The sequence below is a fragment of the Macrobrachium nipponense genome, chromosome 44 (genome assembly GCF_015104395.2).
Source record: "Macrobrachium nipponense isolate FS-2020 chromosome 44, ASM1510439v2, whole genome shotgun sequence".
In the NCBI taxonomy this organism is placed as follows: Eukaryota; Metazoa; Arthropoda; class Malacostraca; order Decapoda; family Palaemonidae; genus Macrobrachium; species Macrobrachium nipponense.
The window spans coordinates 32,292,592-32,309,927 of NC_087221.1; the positions used below are offsets into that span (position 1 = coordinate 32,292,592).

General features: G+C 38.7%; 1 protein-coding gene across 4 annotated transcripts in view; it reads right to left on the minus strand.

The window, feature by feature from the left end:
- Positions 1-3,541: 3,541 nt before the first annotated feature.
- The window catches only part of LOC135204155 (zinc metalloproteinase nas-15-like), a 302,727-nt gene continuing 288,932 nt past the window's right edge, over positions 3,542-17,336 (minus strand). For 3 of the 4 annotated variants that reach the window (XM_064234185.1, XM_064234186.1, XM_064234187.1), the window contains 8 exons: positions 9,814-9,975; positions 9,461-9,551; positions 9,111-9,228; positions 5,774-5,972; positions 5,182-5,337; positions 4,757-4,964; positions 4,425-4,541; positions 3,542-3,806 (listed from right to left, as the gene is read on the minus strand). In XM_064234185.1, the coding sequence (XP_064090255.1) occupies positions 3,685-3,806; positions 4,425-4,541; positions 4,757-4,964; positions 5,182-5,337; positions 5,774-5,972; positions 9,111-9,228; positions 9,461-9,551; positions 9,814-9,852 (1,050 nt within the window). In that variant the 5' untranslated portion in view covers positions 9,853-9,975 and the 3' untranslated portion in view covers positions 3,542-3,684. Of the gene's footprint in view, positions 3,807-4,424; positions 4,542-4,756; positions 4,965-5,181; positions 5,338-5,773; positions 5,973-9,110; positions 9,229-9,460; positions 9,552-9,813; positions 9,976-10,839; positions 11,114-17,336 lie in introns of those variants that run through there. The other variant, XM_064234184.1, reaches the window with a different exon arrangement.

A 17,336-nucleotide genomic window follows, 5' to 3' on the forward strand; every position in this document is an offset into this window, starting at 1 on the left:
TTTTATCTTGAGGGGTGAAATTATTCTTGGAAAAATCAGAACACCTTCCTAGTAGATATTCCAGTGCTAGGAAAAGTCGCCATTAAACTTGTAATTTAAAAGCAAGTCTTAATTAATTTTTTCTACAAAAGACCAATACTACTGTACATTAACATAGCCTTTTGTATTTGCGAAAAGTCCCAGGCATTCCACAGAAGATGCAGAACACCCAGTTCCAGCTGATCATGCATGTGCTCCAATTCTTTTGATCTTATTAATCCCACTTTAAAGCAGGGTAGGATGCTCGAGTCAACTTTTTCCATCTATTTACGATTCCTTGCATCCTTTTCCCCCAATCCAACCTCACCCATATCACTCCTCACCACATCCACCCATCTGATCTGCTGGCTTCCCACACTCCTCCTCCCCATCACTGGCATGTTCTTAGCGCTCTTGGTTGGTTCCACCTCCTCTCTTCTTATTACATAGCCACAGTACCTCAGATGAGCTTCTCTAGCCTTCTCCTTTACATTACATAAACCACACATTCTTCTTATATCTTGAGCCTCCCTTCTTTCCACTAGTGATATTCCAGCAATCCATCGTACCATCCTCATCTTGGTTCTTTCCAACAGTCCCTCCTCTTTCCTCTTCATTGCCCACATTTCTGCCCCATATAATAGTAAAGACCTGATAACTGTCATATAAATCTTCATTTTGAACTTTAGTGCCATTTTCTGGTCTAAAACAACTCCAGTTACTTCTCTCCATTTTTTCCATGCTTCTTTCAGAGATTTTTGTATGGCTTTCATAGTGAAGCAGTGGATAATTTAGCTACGTGGCACTCACCATTATATACACAATTGGAATGCAGACTCCATTGTAGGACACTGATCCATCCATGCAGAAACTATTAGTCTTTAGGAACCTCATCATGAGATGTTATTGCCTACTCAGACATTTCTTATTTACTACTTTTGGACAAACTTTCAAGACCCATTAACAATCCATAAGGAAATATCTATACGTTTTTTCATGATCCTCTGCCTTTTCAGGGGGAGAATTTCCATATTTCATTGTGTCATATTTGGAAAGGTTTACTTGGGTTGAAATTTTGTTTAATTTTTTTTACACAATTCAGTATTCCATTCAGATAGCCTAGACTATCATTAAAAAATTTGGCTTAACAACATCCTATTATTCCTGTTTACCTCTTCAAAAATATGTACTGAACTCAGTAATAACTCCTCCACATGTCTATAACAAGATAGTCAAATAATTTTGAAAATCTTACCTTCGCTGAATTTAGGTTTGAGACATTTTTTCATTACTATTAGCCACCATCCAATGTCACCAATACAGGGCACTGGCAATCCCCAAATTGTGGATACTAAAAACATGACTCGATTGTTTTTAATATTAATAATGTTCCAAGGATGCCTTCTGTCTGAAAGGATTAGATTTTCATTAGTATAATATATACCGTTCATCTGCAATACTCCATCTATTCTTAAAAATGACAGTATGTAAGCACGGACACTGAACACACTCATGATTACTGGTCCTCCATCTACATCAAGTCCAAACCCAGCTTGAAGGCTGCAAATTGTTAAGTCAAGTGAATGACAAACTAAACAGTAACTATTCCACTGCACCACCACAGGAACATTTCCCACGCCATAACACATAGAACATTTATTAAGACACTTTGAGGCCCTAAGGCTAAGGATGCAGAAGGGCCCTGTCAGGCGAGCAAAGCAAACCAAATCACCTGAGTTGGGTTGTTTGAAATATGAGCAGTCCTAGGAGCATTTTGAAGCTATAGTAGCTATGCAAAACAATATTGAGGAAATTGAAGCAATACACTACACGGTAATTAAGATAAGGTTAATTATGCTTATACAATGTAAACGTTTCTCGGTAGTCACTATTGTCAGCCAGAATCAGATAAAAACTAAGCTCGAAATGGCAACAGTCCCGGTCTGCTTAATGGCAGGAACAGCACTGCACCACAGGCACCCAGGCAGGCTTGGACAGAAAATTTTCACAAAATTGGCCTCTAGTTCCTCTCCTCTCTTGGCATACCTCTTTTTGCAGTTATACAATTTTTAATATTATGGCTAGTTCGAGGCCACGCCCTCCACCCCCAAAGTCTTGAGGGCCCTTAGGCTTCACCAAGTTAGCTTACTAGGTAATCCACCTAAGAGTGGATGGTAATAATATCTAGCTCGATATAAACAGAAAAATACCCATTTGGACATAAAAATTACAAGACAACAATTTTTGGACTGTTCCTTCAATTTTGTATCTTTTTGTTAAACCTGTAACATCCGTAACTTCATTAAAATCATTTGAGTTCAGCCTAGGCTAGACAAAAAAATTTGTGTTCTGTTTAGATGAGCCTACCTTAGTCAGACTATTTATACCCTATAGCAGAGCAACTTTCTTTAAAGCATTTTCTAATTAAATATCTTTTGTTCTACGACGAAAAAAACAGTTGTGTCCTTCTATACGTCATACCCGATATAAATACTTTTTCAAGATCACCACAGTATTTCCATTCAAGCGACCAATTGCATCACCAACCACCATAGTGTTCACCAGATTTTAGTCGTAAATTATGTTGATTCATTATAAAAATATTTTAATGAATCAAGTCCTGAGTAGATGGAATGATATACTGGAAGTTCAGTAATTGAACCAGAAAGATAGAGGAAAGGCAGAGCTAAAACAGGCGTGTGGAAAAGGTTTACAGTGAACTTTTGAATGTTTGTGGTGGTAAATCTTGGGATGTATAGAATGAAAGTATGAGGCTGAAAAGAATGTAGTTGTTCCTTTGTCTAAGGGGCAAGATGGAAGATGTCATGACAATAATTACTGAATTCACAACTTTACTGAGTATAGAATGTATGGTTAAATTTTGACTAAGAATGTAAGTGATAAGAAAAAAATGACAGGAAAAGTATATACTAACATAATTGTAGGTGCAGACAAGAAAGACTGTGAATCACTTGTCTATCATATATGTGTGTGTAATTTTTGAATGAACTAATATGCCTAAGTTATTGTGGAAGCTACTTACATTACTTTTATTTGGTTATATGAATTTGGTAAAACCTGAAGGCAATTGAAAGACAGCATGTTATTTACATTAGGAATGATGGTTAAAAGCATTTCATCCTCTCCACATGCCCTTCGATAGTTCAACAAAGCCAGTACAATCAAAAGAATTTTCCAACCGAGGAAAGTGTCTTAACATCATTTGTATATTGACTTCCTGTTTTATATAAGATAATAGTAATTTATAAGGCCTCCAACATATTAATTGCAATATTTGCGTCTTACTTTCATCAAATATAGGTATACAGGAGATATAAATTTAATGGAAAAAAATCTGCCTTGCGTCTTTCTTGAATCAAATATATTAGAAAATTAAGTGACCCTGGGAAATACGAAAACAAGATTATGTAACCTTAACTACCACTCCCTTAAGACCGTTTCAACTGAAGTAAAAGGATACGATTTTGTTGAAATTACTATATTTATTACAATAAACTTGAAACACAACGGTTTTGCAACGCCAGAAGGAAAATCAAAAATACAATCTAATGTTTTTTTTCTACTTCAATCTGTTTCATATTACCCTCTTCGTGTGAACGTCTACGCAGCATCAATCGCAATGGACTTACTCGAGTATTCAAATCACTAGTCACACAACCCACAGGATTTTTCGCAGTAGGATTTCATGTAAGCAGGATTGCTGGAACACTGGCCTTTGGCTGCCCAGTCGAAGCAATATTCGTTTTGATCAACACAGCCATCAGATGCTAGAAGAAAAGGGCCGAGATTAGTCTTTGGGGTGGAAATGAAAAGGAATAAAGTAAATAATTTGTTATTTAACTGTTTGCAATTATTAACGTATCTGAAGAGGGCAGATTTAGGGATGTTTACAGTTTCGCCGGCCAGTTTCACGGGCCAATTTCCAGAGCCGCATAACAACCAAATTCATTCTCACAGGTAAGTTGCCCTTCGACCTGGAAGACCTACCACGACCCGCGGACTTACATCCATCTATTGGTAGGTTTGGACATGAAAATTGGTCGGATGTAAGGTTGGGCCACGAAACTATAGCCGCTCCTAGATTTATTGAAATAACAAAATCGGTTATCAAAAGAATGGGGAATGGTAAGCTGAAGCTTAAGTGAAATATAGAATTGAATGTGATTATGTCATCAGCAACACGTAGCAGTGGAGGGGATTTGCCTTGAAAACAGCCCCCTTGCTTATTCTGTTTCTTATTTGCTTGCGTTTGTTACGTTTATTGTCTCTGTACTACCATATATTTTTTGTTTATAAATTGTTTCCTATATTCAAATTCTTTCAGTACATCTGCAAATGGAAGATGTTAGCTATCAATTCCTATTATCGTGATCAATTCAACTTACTGCAAAAGCTGCAAGCTCTTCTACAATTTTGCTTCATGAATGCAGGATTGCGCTCACATTCTCCGCTGGCTGACCAACTCCCGCAGTTGCCTGCTATGTCGCCGCAAACCTCTGTGCCTAGAGGATAAGAGTCTAGACTAAGTTCAGATCGATAGCTTAATGTCATCTTTCAGTGTGATACAAAAGAGATTTTCATTCAGGAGAGAGAGAGAGAGAGAGAGAGAGAGAGAGAGAGAGAGAGAGAGAGAGAGAGAGAGAGAGAGAGAGAGAGAGAGAGAGAGAGAGAGAGAGAGAGAGTTCCAATTACTAATAAAAATAATAGCAAAACTTACCGCAAGTATTGCACGATTTCTTACAATTAACGCGCATGTACCCTGGGTTGCTTTTGCATTGGCCCTCCGATGCCCAGGATGGGCAAAAGGTGTTGAGGTCAAAACAGTCGACAGGTTTTGGAGTTGGCCTGGCAGTGGTTGTAGTGCTTGTAGTCACAGGAGTAACGCTAGAACACTTGTAGAGAAGGTTCAAGCCCTTTACGTCAAGCTGTCAGCAAGAAGTGATAAAGGTATTCCACAGTATATTAACATGCTCGTAATTGCATTTATATCGAGAAAAGTACACTAGTCCTATATATTTCAAATGTGTGTCATCCGATGAAGTTGGATAATGAATTACATGGAGTGGCAAGGATACCCTTCAATATTAGTCCTCAATAAACTCAATGACAAGAATCTGGTGACGTAATAATAGACCGACTCACGTCAGAGAAACCATTACGCTGCCCAATTGTGACACCATTTTCCTTGGGAGCAATTGTCGGGTAGCCGTAGCTGTTGGTAAAGGCATACCGGCCGTAGTGCATGATGGAGCCGTAGTCATATGGAAGACCCAGGTTGGTTGAGACGAAATTCGAGTTCTGTAAAGAAGAAGAAACCATCATTCAAATGAAAACTGGATGCTGCGACGTCATTATATTCTTTAGGTAAATCAGTCGCTGCGTTTAGTAATGAGAGTAAGTTTATTTGGCTGTAAAGAAGCCTTTGAATTATTCACCGTCGTATGCGGTCATAAAGAACCAGGTTCTCTCTAAGCTTAACGTGACACTCGATAATACAGCCAGTGACGTTATTCTTCGAGTTTTATTACAGTTGAACTGGGCATTTCATACTTCTCTGGTATAAAATGTACAAATATTTTTTTCTTTTTTATAACAGAGACCAGTTACGTATTATACTCTGTACTACTAAGGAGAGAGAGAGAGAGAGAGAGAGAGAGAGAGAGAGAGAGAGAGAGAGAGAGAGAGAGAGAGAATCATATATCTATAAAGAAACCCATGGTTACCAGTCGCCTACCTTGTTGAAATTGTACCTGAGGCCAGGGATAATGGCCGACCAGTAGATGGTGACGTAATCGTCCCTGTCTGAGCGCGACTGTTCGCGCCAAAATCCAGCAGCGTGCATCAGTTCATGAAGAATAATGCCGAAGTAGACGCACCCAGAACCGAGAGAAACGACCTGAACACCCCCGGCTCGTCCCACAGTGCTGGAACACCTGCAGATTGGAAACAGGGCAGATAAAAGGAGCTGTTTCAAAGGCATAGCGTCAGGTACTACTACAACTTTACGCTGTCTGTAAATACAGATTTTTGTTTATACAATATTCATTACTTGTTCCTTACTGATATTCTGACATTATGGGCATCACAAGGACGTGTGACAGGCTGTTCCCCTCGCCCGCCCCCCCTGATATTTTTGCCGTTATTTTGGCAAGAGTGGGAAAAGTGTGAGATGACAGGAGAGTTAGTCAATGTAAGTTGTACGCACACCATGAGTAGAATGGTTTATGAAGCCACCAGAGCGCCTCAGTGGCGTGATCGGTATGGTCTTGGCCTGCCACCTCGGTGGCAACAAGTTCGATTCTCGGGCATTCCACTGAGGTGTGTGAGATGTGCATTTCTAGAGATAGAAGTTCACTCTCGACGTGGTTCGGAAGTCGCGTAATGCCGCTGGTCCTGTTACTGAATAGCCCCTGGTTCCATGCAATGTAAAAACATCATTCAAACAAACAAACAAACAGTAGCAGTAGTAGTAGTAGTAGTATGCCGAGAGGAGATGAGATTCTCTTGCCTCTGAATTTTCATTTCATCGCCACTCAGAAACCGAGAACAGCACCCGAATGAGTACAACTCGGAGAGAGAGAGAGAGAGAGACGACAATGCATACATATTGCAGTGTTCTGTTCTCCTTCAATAAATGTAGTGTCATAAAAGCACGAAGACTTCAGATCGTTACTGTTTTTTCCCTCTCCACTTCAATTCGTATGTTTAGTTTTTTTTTTTTACTCACGCATTGGTCAATGCAGTTCGCACTCACAACTAGCCCATTTTACATGCAGGTATAACGTAAGGGTAGAGTTTATACATCTTATGCTTAGAATTATTCTTGAACAATACACATATGCAGAGAAGGAGAATGTTTCGATAATTGTTATTCCCTCCGAGTTCCTGGGAGAGGTTATTTCACATACTAGTCATTAGGTCATTATCTACTAATCTCAAGTCGCCAGGAGCGAAAATGATTCTGCAACAATGAGTTCCTATGAAGAGACAAAGAGGAAGAAAAAACGCATTCTTCAATGTATCTCAGAAATTCTAGGACCGTCACTGACAGACATGATATATATATATATATATATATATATATATATATATATATATATATATATATATATATATATTCAACAGTAGGGTTACCGAAACTCAGAAGATCAATAAGAGTTTATTAAGAAATGTTTCGTGCCATCATGACACATCGTCAGTCTGTAATATAAAAATTATTCACATTTATAAAGTATAAAATTAAAGTTTACTTGCTAATTTAAAAAGGAATAAAAAAACTTAAGTTATTCATAAAAACTAGTTGTTGAGAACTAAAAAAAACTAAATTGTTTACAAGGTGACATTAAAATAGACGAAATTTAAGATTAAACAGGAATATTAGCCTTTACAAAGCGAAGGATAAGAGAAGAATGGCTGTAGGTCGACCGTCGTTTGCCCAGACCTCGACTACGACCAAGAAAAGCTGAGTAGAGGATTGACTAGAATTGAGGGAAGGAACGAGGTGCTTGATATGTAAAGACTCAAGTGTCGTCATATATGGGCTGTGCTGGGTATTGTCAATTATCGAAAAAGGTTTTTTTGTTAATTTCAATTTTAAAGTGAGCTGCATAATTTCTTATATTAGAGAATTCAGGGTTAGTTATCCTCTGGCCAGTTCTGTAGCTCACTCCCAAATGATGAGAATATCGAACTTGCAACAAGCGTTTCGTCGATCCAACGTGAGTACCGGGACACCCCGGTCAAGTAAATTTGTAAATGATATTGGATCGCATAAACGCTTGTAAATTCTCTTTGTGACTAAGGATTGAGCCTATGTTGAGTGGATTAATAGGTATTAAATTAACTGTCCCATATTTATTCAAAAATAAATTAGGAGACCGAATCAAGAAAATTATTGAAAGAGAGTTCGGAAGTCTCAAAGTTAATTTAATACCTATTAATCATCTCAAAACAGGCTCACTCCTTATACTCTAGCTACAAAAGGTTGAGACTTTCCTATAATTAGCAGCGTTGACACGTCTCCCATCTTGCCAAAGGAGGCATTTAATCCTAATCCAAAAAGGTACATTTTCAGGATTAACCTCCTTGAGGCTAAGGTTAGTCCGGAGAATGGACATATACAAGCGTACTGTCCAGCTATTTGCTTTTATTCAGTGACTTCGTTTTTAAAGTAATATATGCCATGTGTATGTATGCTTTGTAAAGGTTCTTATTCCTGTTTATTTTTAAATTTCGTCTATTTTAATGTCACCTTGTCAATAATTATAGTTTTTTAGTTCTTAACAACTAGTTTTTATGAATAACTTTAGTTTTTTTGTATTCCTTTTTAAACTAGCAAGTAAAGTTTAATTTTAGACTTTATCAATGTGAATTATTTTTATATTACAGACAGATGATGTGTCATGATGGCACGATACGTATCTTAATAAACTCTTATTGATCTTCTGAGTTTCGGTAACCCTACTGTTGAGTTGACTATATATATATATTATATATATATATATATATATCTATATATATATATATATATATGTCTATATATATATATATATATATATCTATATGTATATAATTATATTTATATAGGTATATATATATATATATATATATATCATATAAATATATATAAAATACATACGTCTGTTATGACGGTCCTAGAATTTCTGAGGTACACTGAAGGATGTTTTTTTTTTCTTCTTTGAGAGAGAGAGAGAGAGAGAGAGAGAGAGAGAGAGAGAGAGAGAGAGAGAGAGAGAGAGAGAGATAGCGATGTCATTTATATAACAACTGGCAAATAGAACTGTTTTCCTCCCTTTTTGAGAATGCGGAACTGATGGGTGAGGTCTGGATTGCAGGACAAAGGTAATATTTGTGGTCTCCAGTTACGCAAGAAGAGGTAATTCTCTATGGATAGGGATCAGGTACTACTCTCTCTCTCTCTCTCAAACAAACTGTCCTTCATTTCTCATTCCTATAATACCTAACCCCAACAAGAAAGAGAACGGAGAGGAGAGAAAAGAGTTGATAAGGGCTCATCCTCTCTCTCCAAAGGAGATGCTCCACTCACTCACCCTCGTCCTCGAAGTATGTGGATGTAGTCGCTCTGCGTCGTCCGCGGTACAAAACGGATGCAAGTCCTGTCGTGGTATTCTTGCATAGCCCTTGCTATCAAAGCCCTGTGGTTGCTTGCTGAAAGAAAACGGTGGATTTCGGCCAAATTGGCAACAGTTTCTGGGAAAGCAGGAACAATGCAAACATTGCAAATCTTACAGGGTTGCTCTATAGAGCAACCCAGTCAGAGGATTTCAGCAACTTTCAGAAATACGATCAAAGGAAAACTTACAGACATATGAAGACATTAATATCTTATTGAAAGACGATCAAAGAAAACTTACAGAAAGACACTCAAACAAGAACTTACAGAAAGAGGAAGAAATGACGTAGGGAACGACGCCATCAGGCCACAAGAGTCGAGGATTCTTCACAGCGCTGTTCTGACCTTTAGGGTCACCCTGACAGAGCACAAAGGAAAGCTCCTTTATCAGTATCACTATTAATACCTATTAACGACAGTGGTACACCACTGCTATTACAGTGATTTGTAACTCACAAAGTATTTGCTGCAAGCTTAAATAACATTTGTTTCTACTAGCAAATGAAATTAAATTCACATTGAAAATATCTCGTTCCAGAAGAATAAATGGTTAAACGTACAATTCTCTACCTGGACTGGGAAGGATTACAAATAGGACAAAATCACTTCCCTTTCTTTACCTCTAAGATCTGGTAGAGGACATCCTCGGACTGGACCATGATGTCGCCCTCGAAAAAGCCCGAAGAACCGATCGGATCTTCCTCCGGAGCCAGCGTTTCAACCTTCACGCTTTCGCGAAGTTCATCTTCCGTGATGGGCGGTCCTAAGGTGTCACCGTCCAGCTGAAGGGGAGAGAAGAATGAATGAGAATGACGTTAATAAAAAATATTGGTTAAAATCTGAAATACGCCAAAGTTACCTTAATTTTTGGTTAGAAGCAACTTGCTTGTATCTATTACCTAGAGAGAATGTAGAACAGTGTAGACGAAATTAGTTGTCATTAAACATTCCAACTAATGAAATCTGTAACCAACACGTCAACTGACACGCTAGCTACAGCAGATAATAATTCCATTCCTCTCTCTAGTAGATTCCTAGACTAAGGAAGTACTTACGAATGACAACATTGCGTGAATACTTGCATTTGTTTCTGTACATTAGCGTTATATAAGTTTAGAGAAGCCATGGCTAAGTAAGCTCAACTGCAGGTAGGTTTCCAAGTGCTCTTTAGTGGAGTGTCTGTCTACCCGTCACCGTCCACTACAGCTGCCGGCTTTCGTTACAAAGACTGATTCGTTACAGCACTGCATCATCTGAAGTATTTTCGGTACTAAGCAGCAACTTACGTCTTCCAGGGCACAAAGCTTGGAGATTTTGGAAAAATGTTTATTCTCTAGTAAATCCATATTGAGAGACTCGGTGGCAAGCAATTCGATTAAAAGAAGTTCGAGCTTATAATTTCATGTGGAATGTTCGTATGCGTAGATAATTCACTATACGATTATGTAAGTATGTACGTTAACGCTAAAATGAAGAGACTGTAGTAAACATTCCTCCTCAGTAAACCGAACATACAAGGAGTATTAGCTTCACTTTAGTTGTATTCTTCATGGCATCAACTGTCGAGAAGGATACGTATTATGAAAACAAGTCTCATATCCCTATCTATCTAGGCTTTTTAAGGAAAATTCTCTTCTTCATCTTACCTCGTTGGGATTTCCTACATAAACATCAGGAAGCTGTATTTGAGCTCTTGTTTCCTGGAAACCAAACCACAGAAGCGAGAAGAGTGGAAGAGACCTCCGCCGGCAGCGCAGCATGATGTCCAACCAACTCGGAACCGGTTCTACAACAGTTTTATGCAGTTAGGCCGAAGTCGAGTTCACCTCTCGATGAAAGATTTTCTTAGGCTAACTTGAGATCACTCTCAACTGAAAACCGAACCACCGTGAATACAGAATTCACTGAGTAAGAACCGTCTCTACAGAGAGACGGAGCAGCTAATACCCTGGTTAGCCTGTCTACCTGCGTATTAGAATAGCCCAGTGATAAAGAAAATTGCCATTCAACTCCCTTGCAACCAATCCCTTCACCATTCAACTCCCTTGCAACCAATCCCATCAGTCCTCTGCCTATTTTTTTTTTTTTTTTTTTTTACTTTTATGACGAAACTCCTCGTATTCACCCATCCAATGGGAGGCTGGGAGCACCAACCATGTAATTTTATGGATACAACCTTGACTCACTCCCACCCTCTAGACTTTCCGAGAAGTGGAGTACGTTGACAGACCATCGGATTTGTGCAATATTTAACGTACTCTTTCCCTACTAGGAAAATTTATTATAGGAGAGAAAGGGAAAGAATGACAAGGAACTTATGCACAAGCTCAGAATTTGAAGGAACAGCAAGAGCTCTTTATGCCATTCAAGTTAAAAATTTCTAAGCAACAAACAAAACTAGGAGCCAAGTAGAATATCCCTGGGCCGCCATTAATTTTCTGCTGACTGTGTACCCGAAGGATACTAAGTGAACGCCATCTGTGTTGGCCCAACCCAACAGATACCTTTCAGAAGCTTTGAAGGTCAGAGTTAAACGTGAGAACTCACGCAACGTTCCAGCGGGAGGGATTTGTGTGGAACATCCGAAGATTTTGTTCGTCTAGTACTAGTTTATTTGTTGTCTTCGTGCGAAAGCACACAGATTGTGTCCTAAGAATACCAATCGTACTCTGCTTCTACACACACACACACACACACCTTACCTTACAGACCTTACATCTTTTCGGGTTGCCCCAGGTCCCTCAGTGTGAGGCACCTCTAATGTCTACCAGAGAATTGCTAATGCATCTTCCGGTATATTTTGCATCTTCCAATCTTGGATGGTCTCGGATGCAGCTTAGATATGTGTCGAGCTTATTCTTAAACACATCTACGCTCACTCCTGATATATTCCTCAGATGAGCTGGCAACGCATTGAATAGACGCTGCATTGTCGATGCTGGTGCATAGTGGATTAATGTCCTGTGAGCTTTCCTTAGTTTTCTTGGTATAGTTTTGGGCACTATTAATCTGCTTGCTCTTTCTGATATTTTTAGCTCCATGATGTTTTCGGCAATTCCTTTTATGTTTCCATGCCTGTATTATAATGTAGCGTTCTCTTCTTTCTGGACTATATAATTTTAAAAATTGTAGAGAGAGAGAAGAGAGAGAGAGAAAGAGAGAGAGAGAGAGAGAGAGAGAGAGAGAGAGAGAGAGAGGAGAGAGAGAGAGAATTCGACTGACTCATGTACTCAATACACGAAGATCTACATCTGGCTGTATCTTTAAGGGTGGTCTAAGGTTATAATGAGATGCATTGTAATCAAGTAAAAGTAATTAAGCGAGGGCAAGGCTATCGTGTGCCCCAGTGCCCGAGGGAACCCATAGGCAAACCTGTCTCTGAGTTAGATTTAGAAGAGGAAAGGAAGGGAATTTCAACGGACCAGTTTGGGAGAAGTTACTTCTATTGTAGTTGTTGAGCGGTTCGGCAACAACAAAATCAAGAAAGACAGCAATAACGACAGGAAATAAAGCAAGGCAATCATGGCCAAAGGCGTAATAATGAAAATAGGACTCTTATGAAAAAAAAACCCAACAACTTATATGAAATAATGATGCTAAATTTGATTCGAGATAGTCATTATCGTCACAGAGCCTCAGGAATGTAAAAACTTTTATAAAAAAAATGTTTAGGATACTCTCTCTCTCTCTCTCCATACATGCGTCGTACACGTTGCTTGCTTCCTACATTCTTCTGTGGATTTTATCTTACCTTTTCACAAGGTTCACCATTTCAAAATTTACTATAAGGGTTACTTCAATATCCCGAAGATTCTCGGGGCGTCATAGAATGGAAAATGAAAAGGACAATCTTGTCTTTTTCCGTGATGCTACGCCAGGTCTCTGTGTTAGCAAATACACAGTTTCGTATCTCGGTGGTTTCTCGTTTCTCTTTACTACGTGCTCTCCTTCTTTATTTATTTTCTTTTTATCAACTTTCACTTGCTCACATAAATTTCATTCATTCATGAGAGAGAGAGAGAGAGAGAGAGAGAGAGAGAGAGAGAGAGAGACCCATTCTCTTTATTCTCTATGTAAACTTGGTTATCAGCAATGCTGCTTGTTGTACCTAACGGCTAACTTTGATATTCGCATCAGCAATTGCCAGGATCGAAAGTCATCAATAATTCACGCGACAATTTGCTTGTAACTGTGGATTCCGATGTATTTGAAATGCTGAAAATTAACTTCAGATCTCAAATTTAACCAGACAGGTTTCTTCGTACTAGGAGACTTAAGTGGATGCTCCTTTTGCTGAATTTTAAAGAAGTTTGTTTGAGATTTTCTTGCCTGTTTGCTATCCATGACACTGTTACCGATGGCGTATTAACTCGGTTAAAGCTATTCTATTACTACCAGTCTATTTCCATAAACTCTAAAAGGTTATCCACTCCAAATTTGGCCCTCTCTACTTTTACACTCAATAACTCAGAATAATCTTTCCATCTCCAAGGAAATGCATCGACTTCACAAAGTATCTGCATTGTTCTCAACTAAAACTCCATTTGCTCAGTAACCTTCCTTTCTGCATTTACTTCCCTCACTACTATCTCGTTTCTCTCTTTCTCTTGATTACCATATTTATTCCTCTGTGTAATGAATGCTACACAATCATGTCTTCTGTCTTATACTGCATCTTAAACAATCCAGTTTTTTTTCTAAACCTGCTGTTCCTTTGCATTACTATTTATATACCTGTATACCGATACAAACACCCACATATACATGCACAGGTCTCTTCCGCGTCAGGTAATAGCAACGCCATCTATTGAGTGGTTTTTGTCGGGTAATCTCTGCGCCATCTATCCAAGTTTCCGTCATGTATGCATCCTGGATGCGTTGATGTTGGTAGCAACCGTGGCCTTAGTTAGGAAACTGTCGTACTGAATTGCATATTCGTAACCAGCATTCTGTTTTTGCTGTACGTGAAATTCTAATCTATACTCACGCACATTACTTATATATGTTGAGTAAGGCCACGGTTGCTACCAGCGTTAACGCATCCAGGGTACACACTATGACTATATCCAGCCTTATCTGCTTAGACGTAACCCGCAGAGCTATTTGCAAGAGCGAAACACTGCAGTTGTTCGGTACCTGCGCTGGGAATTGGGCGACCTGCAACAGACCTGGAACTAGACCTACCCCAACTAGAATCGGATTTTGCTTAATTCTGGGGGAATTTCGGCGATCATGGCATCTCTGCCTCAGCGGATAGGCCTCATTGGCTCCCTGATGATGACCATCGCCATCGTTACCGGTGAACTTTGGCGCAAAGTGTTTGTGTCACAGGCTCGCCTTCTGCCATGTCTCCCAAGAGATCTAGTTTGACTGTGAATTTCAACGTTAATCTCACAGCACCTTACCTTCCTTTCGCCTACAAATGCAGCTCATATCCGTGGTGCAAGTTGTTCTGTTTCAATAATGTCACTGGCAAACTATCACTCTACGACATGATTGTGAAGGCTAACTATCAAGAGGCAAACTTGAACGACACTGCTCTGCCTCTGTTACACAAAACCGGAAATGGACTTGGCCGCTGGGTTCCCATCGATGGCAGCCCTCCTGACTTTGCCGGAGCCTCTAGTCTCATGGGGGCTCTGGTAGATGGTGGTGTCTATGGTTACAGAATGGCCGAGTGTTACAAATCCATATTTCAGGTCAACCCGTGGATCTACGTTGACCTCGGGTCTCTGAAGCAGATCGGGAACGTGATGCTGTTGTTCCATCCGAATTCGCTTGCGTCCTTCATGTATGACATCGAAGTGCGCGTCCATCCCGACGGTCCCATTCCTACGGCTCCTTCCGCCGGGTTATTTTTTTGGAAAACTTGCAAAAGAAGCCACTATGAATGAGCAGGTGATCGAGGTGGCGACCAAGTTCTAAGGTCGGTATGTCACCGTTCAAAGGTTCACCCCTAGCAACTGCGGCGCCAACCCAGTACCTACATACGGCTACTGCTGTCTCAAGTTCTGCCATCTTGAAATTTACTGAAATCATAGAAAATTCAGAAAATAAAGTGGTCTGGGAAACAAGTTCTTAAGGCCGAGAATGATGTCTTATTTCCCTCGCTTGCAGAAGAAGCTTCTGAAGAATTCTTTTACCGCGTGTTCGTTTCGAGTGAACCATCGAAAACCGAAATTCTAGACAAACAAATGTATTAAATTTGTGACCGTTGTCGTGGAATTAACCTTAAAAATTCACCATAGCAGGTTCTGATTTTCAGATGGACTGTAGAGGGCACTGGATTATTTTGTATGATGCCATAAATTGAACAATTACAATGAAGATATCTTATTGTACACTATCTCTTTTAAATAGTTAAACACAAGAGAATAATGATGTTATGTCCGTTTCTGGTCTCAAGAAATTGGAAATTTAAATGGAGGTATAACTGTTCTGTGAACAATTTTAGCTACTTATTACTGAGTTGAATATTGCATTCATGTTTCGAAATTTTTTTTCCCCCAACTTGTAAATGCATGCTTAACTTTTAATTTTGGATCTCAGAAAGGCAGTCAGTGAGCTGCTAATCTTCTTAGGTCAGTGGCGGATTTAGAAATCTTTCAGAGGGGGGGGGGGACTCTTAGGATTATCATTCATTCATTCATTCATTCATATATATATATATATATTATATAGTATATATATATATATATATATATATATATATATGTGTGTGTGTGTGTGTAACTTGTATGGCATACATAAATCAATATTTATATATGTGTGCACTGCAGTAGTGGTTGTTGTTGTACAGTTGTTGTTGTTGAATTAATAATTAACTAAGCAAATGTTTGCTACTAATTATGATTATCCGCCACTCACCTAGGTATAAAAAAGTAGGGAAAAATAATTTATACCCTCAGAATTAACACATGTACCTGAGTTTCAAAAATCCAAGATTTATAACTTAATCATTTTATTATACTGTATCCCCTCTTCAAGGGATTTCAATGCATTTATTCCATATGGTGCTTGTAAATGTCTAAGTTCTACTTCCATTCAAATCCGGCACAAGATCACGCCCACATTTTCGTAATACTATAATGCAATCTTGTAACCTGTTCACAACTACTGATCACTATTTTAAGCGTCAAGTGCTTTCGATAGTGCTAATCTGATTTTAATGTAATATTCATTCTCACTACCAATAAGTACCTACACGTGCCGGTTTTTAGCGTGCGCAAAAACTGGCACGTCTTCGGCACGTGTCAGTTTTCAGCGCACGCAAAATACTACAGAATCTCTCTCTCTCTCTCTCTCTCTCTCTCTCTCTCTCTCTCTCTCTCTCTCTCTCTCTCTCTCTCTAAGGCCAAATAATGATATTGCATTAAGGCTTCTATAACTGATCAGCTATTGAGGCTGACACTTCCATTAAATTGAAACAAAACTTAGCTATAAATAAAGTTATTAAGTCTCTAACAGAGCCTTTTAGCATTTGCTCTCTTGTTGTGTAGATATATATATTGTTTTGCTTGTGAGCAACTGCGGTAATAAATATTAAGATTCCAAGTTTTATTTATCCATGACTTTTTCTTTAAATGAAAAATAGAAGTGATTTATTCAAATCAAATCAATTGCAGTGATTTATTCAAATTAAATCATCAGCAGTGATTTATTTAAATCGAATCATTTGCGGTGATTTATTCAAATCAAATCATTTACAGTGATTTATTCAAATTAAATCATCTGCAGTGGTTTATTCCACAATCATAAATACAGTATGTTCATCTTCAAACAAGTTTATAGCAGATAAACAGCAACATCTCAGAATATGATCATTCTCTTCCTGAAAAGTTCAAAGGTTTGAGACTTCATTTCTTATTAGGGAAACCTTTGATACCTCATCATACAAGTGATTTCTAAGTTTCATTATCAATCAGATGCCTAAACTATGCCATGCATACTTCGGTAATCTCATCATAATCTGTGGATTGAAGCCTCATGTCAAGAAATCGGGACACGATAAAAGGCATCATATGACGGAAACAGGTTACATTTGATCCTTCTCTCAAGGTATGTGCAGCTATTTGACAGAAACCTTCATAGGCTGCGAATTTCAACAAAATCAGAGAGGACAAAAATTTTGGGTTCTAAGAGG